The 23677-nt window shown below is 47.6% G+C and overlaps 1 protein-coding gene across 1 annotated transcript in view; it reads right to left on the bottom strand.

Annotated features, from left to right (window-relative positions):
- LOC143292026 (uncharacterized) overlaps positions 1–23677 on the bottom strand; it is a 96285-nt gene that overhangs the window by 9974 nt on the left and 62634 nt on the right. Inside the window, exon 7 of the mRNA XM_076602193.1 lies at positions 8514–8574. Coding sequence (XP_076458308.1) covers positions 8514–8574 — 61 coding nt within the window. The remainder of the gene's footprint in view (positions 1–8513; positions 8575–23677) is intronic.

Below are 23677 nucleotides of genomic sequence, written 5' to 3'. Positions count from 1 at the left end.
CTCTTGTCGACAAGAAACAGGCAAAAATGCAACCGCATCCGAACACCGAGTTTTCACTTTCATTGCATAATGAACGTTGTCTCAGACGAAAGCGAGATGGGAGTCGACAAGGCAAGGCACGGAATTCAATCCGTGTGCCCATGAGGGCACTGGAACATGCACACAGTCATGCAACACAAACACACGATACACAATCCGAATGAGAAACGGAGTCACGGAGTCTGCTCCACTGATTGGTCGGTCTCTTATCTGCATTATCTTTTTAACATTCGGGGAATGTCGTCGTGATTCTGAGACGAAAGTGGATGATGAAAGAAGAAATCTCTCCATCTGCTTGTTTACATGTTGCTGTTGTTGTTGTTGTTGTTGTTTTACATGGTAATTCTGTCTGCCGCCATCTTCGGCATGTCATATCTGTTTGCATTGACATGGTTAAGCTGATGACGTCACCCCAGTGAAATAAAGTTCATTCCTATCGTTCCCTGTTCTCTCCTTCCAACAACCCATCAAACCCCCATCAAACCCTCGTCAAACCCTCGTTTTCAATTAAAAAAAATTATAGAAAACAGAAAAAAATGTAGTCATGCTGAAAATTAAAAAAAAACAACAACAAAAATTAAGAACAAAACTAATCAGGGCTTAAAAAAAAAGAGGGGGTGTAGGGGGAATGGAGAAGTATGGAGCACCCCTCCACACCCCCCAAAAAAGAGAAGAAAAAAAGAAGAAAACACACACACACACACACACACACACACACACACACACCAACAAACAAAAAACAAAACAAAAAAAAGCCGACTCCCCATAACTCCCGATTGGAATGCCAGATGAAAGAAAAAAGCCTTCCTATACCACACGCCAGCCAGCCAGCCACATTCCAGCCACTGTTCTCTCTCCATCTATGTACCTACCGCCTCCACTCAAAGCCATCATCAACCCACAGATTTTTTTAAAATTTTTATTCTGTTTATTTATCTATTTTTAAATACATTTTGTTTCGCCCTTGCTTCTGAGCGTTTTGACGTTCCTGGTCGCCAAACACACGAGCAGTCACGCAATGAGCTCATAAGCTCAACCTTCCCTCCCCCACCCCCTCCTTCCTTCACTCCCCTTTTCCACCTCCCTCCCTCCTTCCATCCTCTCCTCACTGTCTATCTTTCGTGGTTCGCTACGAGGAAGGCATGATATACCCTGACAGGACAAAATAATACAGAATTCCTGAAGAATGAGATGCATGTATTAAGAAAGACGCTGGGAATGCTGCTGTCTTTACTTAAAAAAACAAACAAACCCAACAACCAAAAAACCAACAACCTTGAATTACATAAAGTTATTTTCGAAAACTTTCGTTTCTTACAGTTGCTTTAATAGGTTTTTTTCTATCCTCTTCATACATACATACACACCTCAGGTATATACGTTTCTTACAGTTGCTTTAATAGGGTTTTTTTTTTCTTCTATCCTCTTCATACATACATACATACCTCAAGCATATAGATATCAAACACAAACACATACGCACACAGACAGGCACAACACACACGAAACCAACTGAACAAAACAAATGGACACCGTGACAGCAGGTAAACGACTGATGAGACAGGGATTTAACTAATACCCGACCGTGTCAAAACGTGTCCGGAGGTCCTATAACTTATCACAGTTGATAAGAGTTAACTGCGCGGACAGCAAACCCCCCAATCCCTCTCCCCTCCTACCCCATCCCACCCCAACCCCCGGCCCTGAGCGTGATACAGGAACGTGGGGCATATTATATATATATATATATATATATATATTTTTTTTTTTTTTTTTTTTTTTTTAAACATAAAGCCGCGTCAGCGATGAAGCGAACATGACAGAAAAGGGCAGCGCGCGCCACCTCGCATTCGTCACTGTCCATTTTACGTCATGTTTTTGGTCATCACACAATGTGATGAATGCTGCCGTGACACGGAGTAAATCTAATTAGCGTCGCAGATTGTTCGCTGGTTGGTTTTATTGGGCGGGAGCGGAGGGGTTAAATAATTTTATTTCTTTATTCTTTAGAACCACCCTCACGTGTACGTGAGAGAGAGAGAGAGAGAGAGAGAGAGTTTCCCTGTGCACAATGTTGTTAGTTATCCATCACACGCATTGTTTTTTGTTTTTTTGTGGGTTTTTATTTTAGGGGGGGGGGGGGGGGGGGGGGAGAGAGATCGTAATGTCTTATTCTGTGATGTCTTCTACTGAACAAAACGCGACAACTATTGCCGTCGAAAGCTGATGAAACCGCGCATCCATTAAAAAATACAACCCATCACTCTTAAAACCTAGGTTGTTATAAAATATGAACAAAACATACCACGAAGAAGAAACTCAAATTTACAGGACATCAGCAGAACCTTCTCAGAAGTCCTCTTCTGTACTTAGGATGTGCTGTATTGTCTGAAACCAGTTCCAAAACATTGCATTCAGCTAGGCTGTGTTGTATTGTCTGAAACCAGTTCCAATACGTTGCATTCAGCTTGGATGTGTTGTATTGTCTGAAACCAGTTCCAATACGTTGCATTCAGCTAGGATGTGTTGTATTGTCTGAAACCAGTTCCAAAACATTGCATTCAGCTAGGCTGTGTTGTATTGTCTGAAACCAGTTCCAAAACGTTGCATTCAGCTAGCAGTATCTACTTTCAGCAGTCTTCCTATCATCTCAGTCTGCCTTTCCGATTCACTACGTTTAGTCCAGTAATGAGTTAGTGTTACACATTGCGTCAGAAAAAAAAAAACGCTGTAAAACTAAAACAGTTGGAGTTTGTCCATAACCACACACAGACGCATTTACAGGTAAAAATCCCGTTGCCAAGAGTTTATCAAAAATGCTTAGTATCGTAACTGCCCAACGTGTGTACTGTTTTGTTTTTTTTTTTTTTTTTTTTTTTTAACATCAGCATTTTTAATCCAAGGCAAAGGCCTGTTATGATGTGTCGCTATTTTCTGGACCATAACTCAGCGACGTGCTAACTGGCAGCTGAAGACCGTGGTTAAGCCGTTTTGCGGTGATTTAACGAACACGGTGACCTCTGGTCAGCCACGAACGGCAAAGACTTCACGCGTCCGACTCTACCTTCCTGTCCAACAGTCTACAGTGCTCTTCACTCTACTCCTGTCAAAACAGTCTGCACGTCGCTCCTCAATCTACCTCCTGTCCAACAGTCTGCACGCCGCTCTCACTCTACTCCTGTCCAACAGTCTGACATCGCCGCTCCTCACTCTACTCCGGTCAACAGTCTGCACGTCGCTCTCCTCTACTGTCCAAAGTTGCACGCCGACTCTCACTTACCTCCTGTCCAACAGTCTGCACGCCGTCAGACTCTACCTCCTGTCCAACAGTCTGCACGCCGCTCTTCACTCTACCTCCTGTCCAACAGTCTGCACGCCGCTCCTCACTCTACCTCCTGTCCAACAGTCTGCACGCCGCTCTTCACTCTACCTCCTGTCCAACAGTCTGCACGCTGTCAGACTCTACCTCCTGTCCAACAGTCTGCACGTCACTCCTCACTCTACCTCCTGTCCAACAGTCTGCACGCTGTCAGACTCTACCTCCTGTCCAACAGTCTGCACGCCGCTCCTCACTCTACCTCCTGTCCAACAGTCTGCACGCCGCTCCTCACTCTACCTCCTGTCCAACAGTCTGCACGTCGCTCTTCACTCTATCTCCTGTCCAACAGTCTGCACGTCGCTCTTCACTCTACCTCCTGTCCAACAGTCTGCACGCCGTCAGACTCTACCTCCTGTCCAACAGTCTGCACGCCGTCAGACTCTACCTCCTGTCCAACAGTCTGCACGCCGTCAGACTCTACCTCCTGTCCAACAGTCTGCACGCCGCTCCTCACTCTACCTCCTGTCCAACAGTCTGCACGTCGCTCTTCACTCTACCTCCTGTCCAACAGTCTGCACGCCGTCAGACTCTACCTCCTGTCCAACAGTCTGCACGCCGTCAGACTCTACCTCCTGTCCAACAGTCTGCACGCCGCTCCTCACTCTACCTCCTGTCCAACAGTCTGCACGCCGCTCCTCACTCTACCTCCTGTCCAACAGTCTGCACGCCGCTCCTCACTCTACCTCCTGTCCAACAGTCTGCACGCTGTCAGACTCTACCTCCTGTCCAACAGTCTGCACGTCGCTCTTCACTCTACCTCCTGTCCAACAGTCTGCACGCCGCTCCTCACTCTACCTCCTGTCCAACAATCTGCACGCCGTCAGACTCTACCTCCTGTCCAACAGTCTGCACGCCGCTCCTCACTCTACCTCCTGTCCAACAGTCTGCACGCCGTCAGACTCTACCTCCTGTCCAACAGTCTGCACGCCGCTCCTCACTCTACCTCCTGTCCAACAGTCTGCACGCCGCTCTTCACTCTACCTCCTGTCCAACAGTCTGCACGTCGCTCTTCACTCTACCTCCTGTCCAACAGTCTGCACGTCGCTCTTCACTCTACCTCCTGTCCAACAGTCTGCACGCCGCTCTTCACTCTACATCCTGTCCAACAGTCTGCACGCCGCTCTTCACTCTACCTCCTGTCCAACAGTCTGCACGTCGCTCTTCACTCTACCTCCTGTCCAACAGTCTGCACGCCGCTCCTCACTCTACCTCCTGTCCAACAGTCTGCACGCCGCTCTTCACTCTACCTCCTGTCCAACAGTCTGCACGTCACTCCTCACTCTACCTCCTGTCCAACAGTCTGCACGCCGCTCCTCACTCTACCTCCTGTCCAACAGTCTGCACGCCGCTCCTCACTCACCGCCTGACAGGCAGGGACACAGAGGGGAGACAACCTGCGGGCCTGCCTGTCTCATTATCCCGCTCTTCACGTCACAGGCGCAGTGGCTCAGAAACACTTCCGTCACCTGGAGCCGACCAGGGAACTAAGACAGATCTTTCAAAAGTGCAAAAAAGTCTCCTCCACACGGCCCAAGACGTGAACTCGGGGAGCAAGGGGCCCCATCTCGTTGGCAGCCAGTGAAGCGGCAAACAGAGGCCTGTCAAGTGCCAGGCGCTGAGGCGTGCTGCACGTGCCTTGACGTGACTGCCTCACCACCCCCTCCCCTCCCCCATCTCCGGGATGAGCTCGTTGGGATGAACGCGGGCCTCAACGGCTGTTCCCTCCCTCGTCCTGCTGGATCAAGCCAAGCCGTGCGTCTCGCCCCTAACCCCCCCCCCCCCCCCCCCCCCCCCCCCCCCCTGTCACCTGTGCTCTGACCAGGAGTCTGGGTGACCCTTCGCCATTCATCAGTGCCCTGTGCAGCAAACAATTGGACAAGCGACTCAGACAGACAGACGTGGAGACAGTGCCAGGGAAGATACAAAAAGTGTGAAATTGAATACGTTATGGAGGAAACTGGTGACAACCGTATGGGATACAGGAATTCACGACTCTAACCGACGCAGGCAGCTGAAAGAAAAATATAGCTTTTTCGCGGATGGCTTGAGGACACGACTGGAGGTCTTTTATAAACCACGAGGGAAATGTAACGACTTTTTCTTTTTCGTTTAATTTTTATCTTACTTTTTTTTTTTTTTTTTGTTTTTTTTTCTGCTTTTGTTTCTTTGTGCATGCGTTGCTTTGTCTTCTCACAAACTGGCATTGCTGGGTGTGCAGTTTTACTCGGCATAGCGACGAACAGTCCTTTCGGAAGGGGTCTCAAACGTCGTACACGTCAAACCAAGAAAACAGGACAGCGACGGAGAGAATTAAGGTTTCAAACGTCAGAAGAAAAAAAACATTAATGACTCGATGTGAATGAATGAAAGATTAAAAAGATTTTTTTTAAATTTATTTCTTGCGAGGATTGTGCATACTGCGATTGTGATAAGACTCAATAGTATAGAGTGATACATAACAATAAAAAAATAAAAAAATAAAAAAAAGACATGTTCACAACCTTTCATTCCTTTAACAATTCCACTCTAGCTCAGCGACGAAGGCTACTTATCACCCATTCGTCGCTGCATCAAAAAATGAATCAATAATCCTATGAATTAAAAAAAAAGAAAGGAAGAAAACTCATGTCCGGCACCTTTAAACACAAGCATACCTAAGCCCATCAATTGCCACATTGTTCTGAATATTTGAATCTTTTTTCTTTTTTTTTTTTTAAATTCTTTCTAGTCAGTATGGAGCTCTAAAATAGCGCCCGTTAAGGGAGACAGACTGACAGACGAAGAAAAAAGAAAAATAAGATAAAAAAAAAAAAGCATAAAAAGCAGGAAAATAAACAACAAAACAAAGAAGAGAGAGAGAGAGAGAGAGAGAGAGAAGAGAGAGACAGAGAGAGAGAGGGAGACCTGATGATGAAATGCGGCTCCCCATCACAACACGAAAGCAGACAAAAGACTGATGCCACACATACACTGTGTTTGACAGCTACAATCCTTCATGGCACCGTGACACACACAATTAGACACACACGCGCGCGCGCGCATGCTTTACGATACTGTAATTCTTTTTTTAAACACTGAATTGAATAAAAAAAATAATAAAAAAAACAAATGGATAAAAAAAAAATGAACAAAAGAGCGGAAACGTAAAAGAAATGAGAAAGAAAAGAAAGAAGAGGGAGACACAATAGGGGAGAAAAATGAATGAAAGAAGTGGCGAAGAAGAAAGAAGAAAAGAAAGCAAGAAAGCCTGGACAAAGATGAAGCACACTCCGTCACAATAAGAACAGAATACATGACACAACACACGATGGACACGTGCTTTAATCATGAATACGACAGAGACACGGAGACAGTGATATAGGGACAGGGGGGCGGGTGAAGGGAGGGAGGGAGAGAGAGGGGGGAAACACATATAAAGACAGAGACAGAGAGAGAGAGAGAGGAGACAGAGAGATGAGACAGACATACAGAGAGAGAGAGAGAGAGAGAGAGAGAGAGACAGGATGAGAGAGACTGTGAGAGAGAGAAAAGACAAGACAAAGAGACAGACATGAAAAAAGACAAGGAGGAAAGGAAACTTTAAAATATGGAAAAGTCTGAAGAAATGAAAGAACAAAACAACAACAAAACAAATAAACAAACGGAAAGAATGACAAAACAAACAACAACGACGAATTAATTTTTTTTTTAATAAAAAAAAAGAAAAAAAAGAAGTAAAACTGAAGTCGTGGATTTAAATCCACTCCATCACAATTGGAAAGTAAACATGGCTCAAGCATGCGGAGATACACACACACATACACACGCGCGCGCACGCACACACACACACACACACACACACAAACACTACATGGCAAGAGACACCTGAAGTGCGGATCTAATCCTTCAGCGCGTCTCCAGAACCATGTTTCATGTCCACCTCCACACTTCGTGCGAGTGGATGAAGACTACGTGATTGAAATTGAGAAACACACACACACACACACACACACACACACACACACACACACACACACACTGACGCAGGTTTAATTGTGAAGGCCCTGCCCACACACAAAACGGGGGTGAAATTAAGAGAGAAAGAGCGGAATAGTGAAAGGGTGGGGGGTGGGTGGGGGGGGAGTGGAGGGGGAGTCCAATCAGGTGAGAGAAAGAGAGACAGACAAGAAGACAGACGAGAAGAAAAGAAATAAATGAAAGGGAAGGGAAGAAAGGAAAAAAAAAATTAATAAAGAAAGAAAATAAGGAAAGACAAGAAAGAAAGATGAGAAAGGGCAAAAATCGATAAAAAAAAAAAGAAGAAGAAAGAATGAATGACTTATTGAATTACAGTCTCACTGACTGATAGATTAAGTTAATGACTGACTAACATATTGAATTAATGACTGACTGACGGACTGACTCACAGAATGAATGAATGAAATAGAAACAAAAATAGAAAAGAAAGAAAGAAAGAAAAAAAAAAAGAAAAAAAAAAGCAACACCAACAAAAGAAAGCACTAAAACGTGAATCAGGGGAAAGCACTCCATCACAATTACAAGGTAACCCTGACTCACAACATGCACACTGCATCGTGAACCTGACCTCAAGGGGGAGATGTCCGCTGTATCAGAAAGTTGTCACATCCACAGACAGAAAAAAGAGAGAGGGAAGAAGGGCGGTCCTCCTGTGTGTGTGTGTGTGTGTGTGTGTGTGTGTGTGTGTGTGTGTGTGTGTGTGTGTGTGTCTGTGTGTGTGTGTGTGTGTTCACTGTGTGTGGCCTGAACATACGATGATGTAGACAGGACATTTTATCACCCACACCAGAAAAAACACTAACAAAATATGCAACATTCTGTAATGAATAACAGTTTATCAACACATAAAAAAAAAATCAAATATTCATATCACCATGACAACATGTATGTTTTTAATGCTGATCAAAACTGGACGATCCTAGAAACCAGTGTGTTCCCCATCATCGTCATCATCATCATTATCGCCGTCGAAGGCGCCACCATCACCAAACAACAACTACAACAAATAAACAAACATACAGTAACAGGCAACCAGGACGTTACAGGCACGCCTTGGACAAAGCAACATAACACTTACCTGAGGTGGTGGTCCGTGAAGTCACACACACAGGACTGTCCTCACCTTGTGTGGGGTCGGCCTGCAAACCAACAAACAACACACACTGTTGTAGGAATGACTTCAGTCTCATCAGTACGACGCTAGACTTGACTGATACTGCATCAATATCCGTATTTAAGGTTTGAAGTTCTATGGGTATGAAAACTGATTGGTTGGAGCTTTTGCGGTCTGCAATGTCATGTGCATGCGCGAAAGTGCAGGAGTGCGCAAAGTATGTGCACGCGATAATACAGACGGAGATAGACAGACAGATAGACAGACAGACAGACAGACAGACAGTGTCAGGGGGGTGGGGGGGGGGAGAGAGAGAGAGAGAGAGAGAGAGAGGGCGACAGGGAGAGATAGTCTGACTCAAACTGTTCACAGCCAAACCGGGCACAAAAGACGAAATGTGAAGAAAGATTCGTACGATATTCGTACATGTATCCCCCACCCCCCTCGCGCGCGCGAGTGGTGTGTGTGTGTGTGTGTGTGTGTGTGTGTGTGTGTGTGTGTGTGTGTGTGTGTGTGTGTGTGTGTGTGCGCGCGCGCGCATCGTGCGATTTCATATATACAAGTGCATATCAAGCCCATACGCCATGTGAACTGTGAGGTCTGATGGCTGTGAGGCCGATCTGTACCGATGACAGACAGAGCACATCCTCTGTACCACAACATCCAACAGTGTCCATATTTCACACGCCGGACCTCTGAGGCCAGCACCGCAAACCTTTCCACAAGGCATCAACACCAAGATAACTTCTGTTCTGACCCTCTCTCAGGCCGCCTCACCACTCAGATATCCTATCAACCGCCCTCTGTCTTCTTTCACCCCCCACCCCCCCCCCCCCGTCCCATCCCCCCCCCCAATTTCCTCCCCTCCCCCTCAACCTCTCACCCTCACGCCCCCAAAATCAGGCAGTAATCAAATGATGATAATAATAATAATAAGAAGAAGAAGAAGAAGAAGAAGAAGAAAGACAGAAAAAAGAGGACACTCGTTCAGACACCAAAGGGAAATCGCTATAAACTTCCGGTCATGTGATGTCCATGTAAAGCAGCTGGTCAGCTCTGCGCAGTGTCATGGTCTCCCTCACGTGACAAGGGGGTCACACCATCTGATCCTGTATCTCAGAGGGACACACAGGGTCAGGTTCGTCTGCGGGGACGAGAGGTGAGTGAAGGTGGAAGGAAAGGTAACTGGAGAATGCGGTTGGGGCGAGGGAAGGGGGTACCTGGTTGTTGTGATGGTGAACCCGGATCATCTCGCCCTGGGAACACTCCCCACCCACCCCAAGCCCCATCGGTGCTACAAGGCATGTTGGCTGAGCAGTTCAAGAAGGCGGTCTTTGCTCCAATGGGTCCTCGGTTTCCGTTCCTAACTCTTGCAACGCAAAACCCCAGCTGTTCAAACGCCAAAAAGCCACAATAAATTTTGCCACAACGCTTTACCCACTGCACTGCACAAGAAAGAAAAAAAAAAAGTAACACGCGCCCCTGTTTGCTGGGTCATGTCACTGCTGCCCAAATGTACCTCCTCGCGGACTGATAATGCCCATGACGAACGCCACCTTTGCACCAGTCTTCCACATTTTTTTTCATTCATATTCTCTTCACTGTTTTTTTTGTCATAAAGAATATTTTGCGGGAAGGTGTGGAAGTGGGGTATGAGTCAACTGGAAGATTAAGGATTTTAGGGGCAACATGCAACTCGCCCTTTTATACAAAACGCCTGGCCCGGAGGTCAAACCGATCCACAAGCAGGTCTGTAACGGAAGTCGGGTGACGTTTTTATAACCAACGCGAAGAAGAACATTTTTCACGTGCGCCGCCGAGAACCAGAGATTAGCGCGCTGCTATTTTTAGAACAGTGCCGAAGAGGCGTAAACAAGACAGGAGACGAGACAGGAAGCTTTCATCACAAGTTACCTCCATTACCACCTTTCAACTTCCACGTTTATAGTCATGTATCTGCTTGTTCCCTTCAAGCAAGATTGTGCCTGATTTGTCGTTTTGTGGCTAGGCGGCGAGAGAGACAGGAGAGGCGATAAGTAAAGAACATTACTTCTTGCTGACAAAAAAAAAAAAAAAAAAAAAAAAAAAAAAAAATTCCGGCCAGCTTCCACAGTATCATCAATGACTTCCTTGAAAACAATACAGATTATGTTAACAGGTGGACTATTTTTCATCGTTCGTTCATTTATTTTACAGATCGATAACGAATTATTTTACATCTGTTTTGTGAACTGCCAAATTCTGCATTGTAAATATGAATGAAGACAATGTTAATCTTGAGTATAAACTTATCAAGTTTCAATTTTATTGCGAAACATGTCTAAAGATATATCAAAGCATTTAAAAAGTATTTGCATCTGTCTTGTCTGTACCTACCTGCCTGCCTGCTTATCTCTTTAAACACACATCATAATCATACAGATGTATTACATTACTCTGGAGGGGGTGGGGGTGGGGAGTGCGGGGGTGGGGAGAGAGAGAGAGAGAGAGAGAGAGAGAGAGAGAGAGAGAGAACGTAAAATACACGAACAGATGTTTGGAGCAAACTGTCCGAGAGTTTGGTAACACCCCCCACCACCACCCCCATGCCAACCACGCCCACTTTCTCAAGCTGACTTCCGGACGAAACGACATGTCATCAAGCACAGCGCAGTGACGGCAAAGACATCACCGATAACGCCTCCTGCAGTTATCTCCCCGCATCTCTTCCACCCAACACACATCCACATCCCCACTCCACCGGCTTTGCAACGTGTCAAAAAGAATTATCTTGAAAAAATATCTTCCAAAAATATCAAGTTGTGCGGTGTTAGGAGTAAACTGTTCCAACCGGAAGTCACGTACACACACACCACACACACACGCACGGACGATTGCGTGGCACCGCGTCCAGACAATAATCGACTGTTCAAGATTTTACGTTTCGGCAGCGGTGTCGCGACGCTGTGTAATCACACAGAACTGTGGGCGGGGGCGTCTCTCCCTCTCTCTCTCTCTGTCTCTCTCAGTGAAATTTCGATTTCGCATGATTGCCCCTTCTTCATCGATTTATTATTAGTTATCTTTTAATTTGGCTCTCTGTATATAAACGAAAATACATTTATATCTTCCAGATGTTATATTTCATGTTCACTGTCATATGTTTTATGATAACATAAAGGCAATATCTTTCCTGATAACATGTTCTCACTGACTTTATATATATATACTTGTACATCTCTCTCTCTCTCTCTCTAAATGAAAAAAATCCCCTTTTCTGTGTATCAAGAAAATTGAAATTAATTTGTGCATGCGCAAGTGTGTGTGTGTGTGTGTGTGTGTGTGTGTGTAGTGTGTGTGTGAGTGTGTGTGTGTGTGTGTGTGTGTGTGTGTGTGTGTGTGTAGTGTGTGTGTATCCGCGCGCGCGTGTGGGTATCTCTTCCCTATTCTTATTCTTTCGTTCCCATTCTCTCCCTCCATCGTCTTCCTCCATTTCCCGTTTCCTTTCTTTCTCCATAATGATGCTTCCTTTATTCCTCTTTGTTCCCTAGGGAACAGCGACAGCGACACGAAGACGACAATAATTTCAATTCACACACAGACACACACGCAAGCAAGCAAGCAAGCAAGCATAGCATTGCATGCTTGTCAAATCGCTCCAGGATACGTTTCAACAACAAATCCCGAATCCAAAGTTTTGCTACACTTTCCTTTTCAGCCACAGCATGTGTGTAGGACGCGATAGTTAACAGCTTCCAAAAACATCGCTTCTTGAGATATGGGGAGGGGGTGGGGGGTGCGGACGGGGGGTGGGGGGGGGGGGGGAAGATAAGGGGATCTCTCACCCCTACTCTCCCATCCCTCAACCTTCTCCCACTCTCTTCTCTCTCTCTCTCACACACACACACACACAACCACCACTGCTACCACGACGTTTGATATTCCAAGGCAATTGAAACAAACGTATCCACTGGAGCCATCAAAAAGACTGGGAGGGGAGATAAAGAGCGGGTTGTGTAAAAATCACACTCTGGCTATTTATCCTGTCTGGTGGAAACTGTTCAGGGGTGGGGGTGGGGGGGTGGGGGGGGGGGGAGAGGGGTAAGTCAAGCATGACGATACCCCTCATACACTCCCCCCCCCCCCTTCCCTCAGAGCGACTGTCTGAGGGTCTCCTTCCCTCCCTCTCTCCTCCAATGCCCCCCTTCCCCCCCCCCCCCCCCCCCCCCCCCCCCCCAACACACACACACACACACCTCCCCTGCGCGCCCCCATCCCCCCAATGTTCAGTTTGTTTCTCTAGAGCCCGGGGGAGCGTGGGTAGATCAACATCCAGCCGACGACGGTGGCTCCAAAACGTAGATGTTAACTCCCCCCCCCCACCCCCTCCCCTCCCGCCCCCTCCTTTTCCACTGGCTTCTGTCTCGGCAAGTCCCCGATGTTTTCGTTTTGACTACCCTGCTTGATGGATTAGTTTTGTAAAGGGGAGGGGGGAAGGGGGATGGAAAGGGGTTGGATGGAGGAGGGGGAGAGGTCGTGTGTGTGTGTGTGTGTGTGTGTGTGTGTGTGTGTGTGTGTGTGTGTGTGTGTGGACTGTGGGATATTTGTCAAGAACGTGCGGTTCGTTCTCATGGGAAGAAAAGAATCAGTAAGTTTAGTGTTATGTTTACATGCTGAGCGGGGGTGTGAGGGAGTTAGAAAGGGAGTGGCGAGATGGAGGGGGGGCGGGGAGGGAGGGGGGGTAGGAGAGAGACCTCTGCTTATCTGTTTCTATCCACAACCATCACAGCCCCTCCTCCACCTCCCCCCCCTCTCTCTCTCTCTCTCTCTCACGCCTCCTTCTCCCAATTCCATGTGAATTCTGATTACGAGACATTATCAAGTTTATAAATTTTCAGTTCCGTTTGGAAACTGCATCCACTAGATTGTTAAACGCAGCATGGTGAAAGGGGGGTGGGGGGAGACGGGGAAGGTGTAAAGAGGGTAATGAGGGCAAAACGGAGAGAATGGCATGGGTAAGGGGGCGGGGGGAGGGGGGGAGATAGGGGAGAGAGAGAGATATAAGGGGACGGGCGGGGGGGGGGGGGGGGGGGGGGGGGAGAGAGAGAGAGAGAGAGAGAGAGAGAGAGAGAGAGAGAGAGAGCATATAAGCAAAACATCGCATTGTTCCCACGATTAATTTAATCACTGTGTGCATGGTTTGAAAAGGGAAAATGTTTTGCTTTTGCTCTCTCTCTCTCTCTGTCCCCTCCTTAAAGTATCTGCACCTACCCACACACGCGCACATAAACACACACACACACACACACCTATCCATACATATGCCCGAGCGCGCATACACACACGAGTCCTCTATGTCCAGAGAGAGAGAGAGAGAGAGAGAGAGAGGGTGGGGGTTGAAACAAATCTCTGTCTCTCTGTGTCTCTGTCTCCATTCCACCCCCTCCTCTAGTTTGTGTATTTTATTCCCACCCCCTTACCCCCACCTCCCCGCCAATTCCATCTCCCACCACCCACCCACGTCGCCGAGGATACAACTACCGTCGACAACCACAACACACACACACACACACACACACACACACACACACACACACACACACACACACACACACACACACACAAACGTGGTTGGAATTAAGACCCAAGCCGGGTTCACGCGTAACACACTCTGAGGTGTGATTTCAAGGCAAATAAAAAGCCTTTGTGTGTCTGTGCTATCATTTTGCTGGCATTGCTACAATCGCTTTGGAAACCGATCAGCTGGTACGGCCACGAAACAAGACCCGATGGCCTCGCTTCAACAGTCCTCGAGGGAAGGGTGCGCGAGGGTGACGGAAGAGAGAAAGAAGGGGGGAAAAAAGACACCCCATCCGCCCCCCCCAAAAAAAACCCCAAAAACCACCAAAAAACAAAACAGAACAAAACAAAAAACACCAAAGAAGAAACAAACCCCAACAACACAGATTGGACAGGAAAGCGACGGACGCAATAGCCGAGTGGTTAAAGCGTTGGACTTTCTATCTGAGGGTCCCTGGGTTCGAATCTCGGTAACGGCGCCTGGTGGGTAAGGGTGGAGATTTTTCCGATCTCCCAGGTCAACACACACACACACACACACACACACACACACACACACACACACACACACACACACACATATATATATATATATATATATATATATATATATATATATACATAAGACCTGTTTGTGCCTGAATCCTCTTCGTGTGTAGACGCAAGCAGATGATCAAATTCGCGCGTTAAAGATCCTGTAATCCGTGTTTGCGTTCGGTGAGTTATGGAAACAAGAGCATACCCAGCATGCACACACCCGAAAGCGGCGTATGGCTGCCTACATGGCGGGGTAAAAACGGTCCTACTCGCAAAAGCCCATTCGTGTACATTCGAGTGAACATGGGAGTTGCAGCCCACGAACGAAGAGGAGGAGGAAGGAGGTCTGGAAAACCATTCGCAGAGACCCAGGCTTTGAAACACAACCGACAGTCCTGGAGGAATCTGATGAACGGTGCCTCCGTGTTGCGCCCCAGTGTCTCTCAAGTGAACACTTCAGGGAGAAGGAGCGAAACCAATCACTTGTTCCAGGACGTGTTCTAAAAAAAAATATATATATTACTTTCGATCTTTTTCACCTTCTCTGCTAACATCTTATCAGTATCTTACAAAAAAAAAAAAAAAAAAAAAAAGAAAAAGAAAAAAGCACGACTGTTTAATAACAATAATATATTGTGCTCTGTTACGTGTGCAAGCTGAATGCAATATCATCCAAAGAGAGAGAGAGAGAGTGTGCGTGTGTGCGTGTGTGTGCCTGTTTACCCATTTTGATTGTTTCCTAAAGACTATAATATATTTGCATACATTCTATGTACACATGCGTGCGTGTACCTCGTCTCATTTTAGACGATTTTAGCTTCTTTTTTTTTTCTTTTTTTTTTGGTGGTCATGTTGATTTGATTTTTCTTTTACCCCGTGTGTGCTCATCTCACTTCGTTTTAAACGAATTTGCTCTCTCTCTGTCTCTCTCTGTGTCTCTCTCTCTGGACCTCCCTCCGTCTCTATAGTCTTCCTCTCTCTCTCTCTGTCTCTCTCTCTCTCTCTCTGGACCTCCCTCCGTCTCTATAGTCTTCCTCTGTGTTGCTCTCTCTCTCTCTCTCTCTGGACCTCCCTCCGTCTCTATAGTCTTCCTCTCTCTCTCTCTCTCTCTCTCTCTGGACCTCCCTCCGTCTCTATAGTCTTCCTCTGTGTTGCTCTCTCTCTCTCTCTCTCTCTGACCTCCCTCCGTCTCTATAGTCTTCCTCTCTCTCTCTTCTCTCTCTCGACCTCCCTCCGTCTCTATAGTCTTCCTCTCTCTCTCTCTCTCTGGACCTCCCTCCGTCTCTATAGTCTTTCTCTCTCTCTCTCTCTCTGTGGACCTCCCTCCGTCTCTATAGTCTTCCTCTCTCTCTCTCTCTCTGTGGACCTCCCTCCGTCTCTATAGTCTTCCTCTCTCTCTCTCTCTCTCTCTGTGGACCTCCCTCCGTCTCTATAGTCTTCCTCTCTCTCTCTCTGTGTGGACCTCCCTCCGTCTCTATAGTCTTCCTTTCTCTCTCTCTCTGTGGACCTCCCTCCGTCTCTATAGTCTTCCTCTCTCTCTCTCTCTCTCTCTGTAGACCTCCCTCCGTCTCTATAGTCTTCCTCTCTCTCTCTCTCTCTCTCTGTGGACCTCCCTCCGTCTCTATAGTCTTCCTCTCTCTCTCTCTCTCTCTCTGTGGACCTCCCTCCGTCTCTATAGTCTTCCTCTGTGTTGCTCTCTCTCTCTCTCTCTCTCTGTGGACCTCCCTCCGTCTCTATAGTCTTCCTCTGTGTGGGACATTAACGGTTATTGACCTATTAAGAAAAAAAAAGAAAAAAAAAAAAGAGCGGAGGAAAAAAGAAAGGAAAAAAAAAAGGTCGGACTCGGGGAGACCCGGGGGGGTACCGAACGGTAGTCTTACTGTTTGTTTTCGCTGGTGCTTTGGTGTTGGTGGTAAAGTATTTGTTTCTGTCTCGCCAAAGCTGACGTTTAGTGTGACTGATCCAGTGATTACCGCCTTATCGTTCCCCACACCCAACTTGTGTGTTTTGACCATCTCCAGGCGTCTTTCGGAGGGGTGAACTGGATGGTGGGAGGGTGTAGGCGGTAGAGAGGAGGGGTCGGGTGGGAGGGGGTGGGGAGGAGGAGGAGGAGGAGGAGGAGGAGGACCGAGAAGGGGTCGAACGGGGGTGAAAGGGTGAAGTTGGTGTGAAATTCAGTCCCTTCGACGTCAATAAGACTTCGAAGATCTGTTTGCGCTAGAGAGGTGGTTGAATAGATCGAGCGGGGTGGGGGTGGGGGGGGGGATGGGGATTCGGGGAAGGGCGGGGGGTGGAGGGAGAGAGAGAGGGAGGGACAGAGAAAGAGAGAGGGGAAGGGAAAGAGAGAGAGAGAGAGACAAACAAAACGAAACGAAATTTTATGTTACCATGGTAATGAGATAAGAAAAAAGACTGACTACAAAGCAACAAACTTAAGAACTCGCTGTCCCCACCCCTGCCCCAGTCTCCTTCCCTCCAACCCCATGCTCATAGCGAGACCCTCAGATTTCAATATTCAAAATTAAATATGATTATAATCAAAGATATACAAAAATTCAGAGAGAAAGAGAGAGAGAGAGGGGGGGGGGAGGGAGAGTGGATGAATGAATGAATGAATGGATGAATGAATGAATGAATGAATTTTGAATTGATTTTATTTTCTGAGGCCGGTTGAGAAATCAAATAAGGTTTCTTTTTCTTTAGTGAGTGCGCGCGCGCGCGCATGTCCGTGTGTGTGTGTGTGTGTGCGCACGCGAATGTGTGTGTGTACGAATGTGTGTGTATGTGCGTGTGAGTGTGTGCGCACACGCGCGCGCGGATGTGTGAGTACATGAGTGAGCGCACGTTTTCAACTTTGGCCTCGTTACGAAAGTGAGCTGGTGTAGCGTTTGCGGACTAGCCCGCACACTGCGACGCCTCCCTGGAAACTGGAACTGTGAGGGTGCTGCTCAGATTTCCTGCGCAACGTTGTGCAGGTGTCTGTATCTCCCGGGCCTGGGGCTGACGCTGAGATCTACAAGTATTGTGAAAGAAAACGTGAAGTACAGGCCTGACAGGTAGCCTGAAACCTGAGAGAGAGAGAGGAAAGACAGAGAGAGAGAGAGACAGTAGAGAGAGAGACAGTGTGTGTGTGTGTGTGTGTGTGTGTGTGTGTGTGTGTGTGTGTGTGTGTGTGTGCGCGCGCGCGCGCGCGTGTGCATGCGTTCGTTGCTACTGCAGTTTAGTGCTCTCACCCCAGCTGTTTCAAGTTTATCAGAAACAAGCGAAAGTCACAATTATCAATCTTCACATACAGACTCTGGCTTGCTTTTTTTGTTGTTGTTGTTGTTTTTTGCGTTATTTTGTGTGTGTGTGTGTGTGTGTGTGTGTGTGTGTGTGTGTGTGCTTTGCGTTATTTTATTCTGAAGAGACTTGCGCGCATTATCTGAGCAAAGTTCACGTTTTGAAAGACTTTTACCAATGGATTCAGACAGTCAAATATCACCCTTTCCTTTCAATTTGTCTCTTTCTTTTTTCTAATTGTTTTTTTAAAATGATGTGACGAAAACGACGACGACGATGATGATGTCAGTGATGATGGTAATTGTGATAATGATGATCTTGATGATGATGTACAGTTAAGGTTTAGACTGTTTCTGGGGATGTGTGTGTGTGTGTGTGTGTGTGTGTGTGTGTGTGTGTGTGTGTGTGTGTGTGTGTGGAGAGAGAGAGAGAGAGAGAGAGATATCTACACACTGACAGACAGAGAGAAAGAGAGAGGAGACAGGGAGACAGAGACACACAGACATAGATTAGAGAGACAGACAGACACACAGGGACAGAGAGACCGAGACTGAGCCCTCCTTCCAAAAACTCTCCCTGTCTCTCTGACGTCTCTTTCCTCTCAAGCAGTTGATGTGAATTTGGATGACGGGACACCACCCAGTTTACAAATTCTCACTGGTGTTTGGAAACTGAACCCCTGGGAGTGCTCAACACCACTGGAGTGGGGGTGGGGGAGGAGAGGGGAGAGGGGAGAGGGGGGGAGGGAGAGAGGGGGTAGATGTTGGGTGGGGGGGGGGGGTGGATGAGGTGGGAGGGGGGTGATGAAGTCAGTGGCAAGGCAGAAAAATAAAAGATAATTAGGGTGGGAAAGAAAGAGCGACGGGAGGGAGGGAGAGAGAGAGGTGGGTGTGGGGGGAACAGGGGGGGGGGGAGGGAGACAGGCAGGGAGAGAAAGAGATGGAGACATAGAGACATACACAGACAGACAGAGAGGGCCAAAGACAAGACAGACAGACAGACAGAGAGACAAGACAGACAAAGAGCGAGACAGACAGACAGACAAAGAGGCTGACATATGTCGAGGAAATTATGTTGACACGGATCGTGGCCGTTATATATCTGTATCTGTGTGTGAAATCTGGCATCTTAAAAAGCTGCCGTGGTTGTTTGTAATAATAAAAAGAGGCGGGGTGAACACTTTGTGAGGACACTTGTTTAAACGGCCGCTTTCTGCTTAGAACCGAGCGTGTTATGGGCTCCAGTGGAGTGGTGTGTGTGTGTGTGTGTGTGTGTGTGTGTGTGGCGGGGTAGGGAGATAGGAGTGGGGGAGGGGGCGGAGAGGTGGAGGGGGTGGGGGGAGGCGGACGGGGGGGTGGAGGTGGGGCTGCAGCTGGGACCACACAGTCGTTATCATCCACTTTTCTCACATGTATTTCGATGCCACCGGTGTGGGTGCGTGGAACAGCAATTATTAGGCTTGCATCGCCTAGGGTCGCATAATTAAAAATTTGTGTGCAGAAATATATGCGGTTGTGTGTGTGTGTGTGTGTCTGTGCGTGTGTGTGTGTGTGCGCGTACGTGCGTGCGTGCATGCGTGTGTGTGTGTGTGTGTGTGTGTGTGTGTGCGTGCGTGCATGTGTGTGTGTGTGTGTGTGTGTTAAGTTTGACCTCATGTGATGTGGCGTTCAATCGTATTACATGTGGACTTGTCCAAACAACACAAAGACAGCAAGTAGAACCGTCTTTGAAAGCGCTACTCAAGATTTCCTCGTCAATGGCGAAACGAAACGGCGTCAACGAAACTGGACCTCTTGGGTCTGTCTAGTGGCGGGGATGATCTCATATAAGGAAGGGCAGAAATAAAGCCATGTCATGCAGTGGAGTGATGGCCTAGAGGTAACGCGTCGGCCTAGGAAGCGAGAGAATCTGAGCGTGCAAGTTCGAATCACGACTCAGCCGCCGATCATTTCTCCCACTCCACTAGACCTTGAGTGGTGGTCTGGACGCCGTGTGCAGCGAGCACTTAGCACGCGTAAAAGAACCCACGGCAACATAAGGCTTGTTCCTGGCAAAATTCTGTAGAAATATCCACTTCGATAGGAAAAACAAATAAATCTGCACGCAGGAAAAAAAAAAAAAAATGGGTGGAGCTGTAGTGTAGCGACGCGCTCTCCCTGGAGAGAGCAGCCCGAATTTCACAGGGAAATCTGTTGTGTTAAAAAGAAACACAAATACAAATGAAAGTTCAATCCTAAATAACGGGTCTCCAAAGCAGCACCGTCATCACACCCTCATCCATCATATTAATTACAGATAATAACCCCACCCCCCAACCAAAAAAAACAACAACAAAAAAACAAAAACAAAAAAAAACAACTGCCACCTCAAAATTAATAAAAGACATAATTTGGATGGAGAGAAATCGTCAGATGTCTGGCACAAATGTCATCGGCACAAAGGTAAATAACCGACACACGACCAACACTGTCAGGGAAGAATGAGAGGAACAACCCTGCAGGAAACTCACGGACTTTTAAACAGTTGTAAGTCCGTATGGCAAACCGTACATCGTCACGACGGAACACGGGAAAAAAAAAAGAAAAGAAAAAAACCCCAACGATTTATACAACATATATATACAACATATATATATATATATATATATATATATATATATATATAGAGAGAGAGAGAGAGAGAGAGAGAGAGAGAGAGAGAGAGAGAGAGAGAGAGAGGATATATAGATAGGAAAATGAACCAAACACATCAGACAATATAAAATTGTCGCTTAGTGTGTGCAGCACTTTGCACCGCTCTGGGGCATGAAACCAGTACAAGCCTACTACAGGACCTACGGGCTGATGAACTAATGCTTAATAATACACAGGCCCAAGGACCGGATCACGCCATCTTCCGCCGTCAACCTACTCCCCGTTCCCATGGCCTACTCGGGTTCTATCTGCCTCCGCATCCCCGGACGCAACAGGGAAAACCATCACCGTCACCATCACCCTCACCCTCACCCTGCCCTCGCCTCGTCCAGTCAGTTCAGTCCCCGCCGTGCTAAATTAACCAGAACACGCGACTTGATAAACTCGTCGACGATCTGTGCACGACGGATGGCAATCGCGCTTCCCTAACCGCCCATCAGACGCCAACCGTCGCTCTAATGACAACACGCGCCACAGACAGATCCCAATTGGGTGATGTGGGGTGTGTGGGGGGCAGGGGGGGGGGAGGGGCGGGGGGCAGGGGGAGGGGGTGGGGACTGCAAACATTGAGACTGTCTCCACCCGCCCCCACACTCCTATCCAGTCCATCAGTGGAGAGAAGGGGGAAAGAAAAAAAAGAACAAAAAACAATTACCATCACCAAAAACGCGATAATTCTCAGTCTTGGGGCTCGCTGGCGCGGACTACCGTCCTTTTACAGCTTGTTTAGTTTCTTCCCCCCCCCCCCCCCCTTTTCCCTCCTCCCTCCTGTCCCCCCCCCCCCTTTCCCTCTCCCTCCTGTCCCCCCCCCCCCCCCCCAACCCCTCAAAGACAGGAGGCAGAGGGAAGGGGGAGTGCAGCACAGACAAAAGAGCAACTTGTGCTGCCGGGGGATGTAAACTACGCACCGGCGGGGCCTCCAGACTCCCGACTCCGGCAGCGCGGGGTGTTGCGTTCCGGATGTCTTGGCCACGATAAAAGCCGCATTCATTAAATCTAAATTCAACCCAACTTTCTGGGGCTCGGGTTGCCTATGTAAACGTTCGTCGGAGAAGTGAGAGTAAAAGAGAGAGAGAGAGAGAGCGAGGGGGGTGGGGGTGGGGGTGGGGGGTGGGGGTGGGAGCCACAGGAGATGACCGGCAGTTAAGGAAGTCAGAGACAGGAAGTGACGCCACCTCATCACTGATAGCACGTCACAACATGGCGCTGCCAGACTGGCCGTCTCTCGGGTGATGCTGGAGACTTGTTGCTACTTGCTGCAAAGGGTGCAGTTCCTGTCTCCCTCCTCCCCCCTACCCCTCCCCAACACACACACACACACACACACACACACTTCTCCACCCCGGCCTCCTTCAGAGAGATTTCTATCTTTTAGCGATCCGACCACCGACAACAGTTTCAAACAGAAAGATTTTTTGTTTTGTTTGTTGGGTTGGTTTTTTTGTTTTTGTTTTTTGTTGTTGTTTTTTTGGGGGGGGGGTTTGGGGGTGGGTGGGGGGGAGTTGGGGAGGGGGAGTGGGGTGGTGGTGGTGAGAGGGAATGTGATGAAGAAGACGTTGCAGCAGACTACTGTGACCGTGTCCTACTTATTTCCTCGTATTTTCTTGACGCGGGAGGGGGCGGGGTGGGGTGGTGAATGTGCATGTGTGTTAGTGTGGTTAGGACCTCGCAGTGTGTGTGTGTGTGTGTGTGTGTGTGTGTGTGTGTGTGTGTGTAGGGGTATGTGAAGGCGTGTGCGATGCGTGGGTGGATTTCGTGGGGGCGAGGGACGCACAGCTTCAAGCCTTTCTTTTTTTTTTCACCCATCCGAATTCTGAACAGTTGTGACCATTCTTTAGCAGTCGTATTATTTGGGCAGCAACCGAAGATTGTCGCGAAGTACTGGCCCTAAATATCTGCTTCAAGTTCTTCCTCAGATATACCGATGTTTGAAGGGTAATAATTGTTGAAGGGTAATAATTGTGTATGATAATACAACCGACACTTAAAGCGTAGATATGGCCTGTTTTGGCCGGGTTGAATTCCTCAGACTTGTGTTCCTGGCCGGTGTGAACACACAAAGAGAAGAAAGAAAAGAAAAGAAAAAGAACTACACGTGATTAGGCAGTACTTGTACTAAGATGAAAGTCAGCAGCAGGATCGCACCTAGCTGTGAGACTTGTCAACTGCGTGCTATCGATGTGTTTGATTAAGCGTACCCCAATTACAGTCTTTGACATGAAAGGCACTACTGACTCAGGGGGTGGAAGGAGGAGGAGGAGGAGGAGGAAGGGATGGAGAAGAAGAGGGGATGGGAGAAGAGAAGAAAGAATAGGGGGAGGAAGAACAAGAAAGTGGAGGAGTAGGGGGGCGGGGGGAAGATGAGCCAGAGAAGAAGAAAAGAAGAACAACACGAAAGAAAAAGAAAGAATCAAAAACAAGAAAAGGAACAGCAAGAAGAATAAGAAGGCAAAGACGAAGACGAAGAACAAGAGCAACAACAACAGCAACGACAACAAGAAACATGACGACACCGATGATGATGATGATGATGATGATAATGATGATGAGCGATGAATCCAAATTATACGCTTTCTGTGTTGTAAGTGATGACGTAGTGTAGGCGTTACACATCCTGAAACTGTCCATTCGTCTTTCATCAGATGCGCCAATTTTTCCAAGCATCCGCATGCCCGTGTGCGCACGACAACACAACTCAACTTGACGCAGGAGCGTGCTCTTCAATCATAAAGCCAGACAGAGAGTGTAGTGTAGTCAAGATTTAGTCAAAATGGAAGCTAGCTATGCGCACATACCATGCGTTTACTCCTTTTTTTTGAAGTCACCTCCTAAAGGCCCTCTATCATCGCTGCCCATCTACACTTCTTTTTTCTTCTTTTCTTTTTTTTTTTTTTCGCCGTTCGTTGGGGGGGGGGGGGGGGTGATGGTGGCTTGTTTTTCTTCACAACACTCTACACACCCATGCAGAGGGGTGGTGGGGTGGTGCTGATGTTGGTTCCAGTGCCAAGAGTTTGTGGTATTTATAATATGAAACAGGTGACGAGAAAGAGAGACTGG

This window comes from Babylonia areolata, chromosome 18 (assembly GCF_041734735.1).
Source record: "Babylonia areolata isolate BAREFJ2019XMU chromosome 18, ASM4173473v1, whole genome shotgun sequence".
In the NCBI taxonomy this organism is placed as follows: Eukaryota; Metazoa; Mollusca; class Gastropoda; order Neogastropoda; family Buccinidae; genus Babylonia; species Babylonia areolata.
The sequence above is the reverse complement of the archived record's forward strand: the minus strand, read 5'-3'. Positions and strand labels throughout refer to the sequence as shown.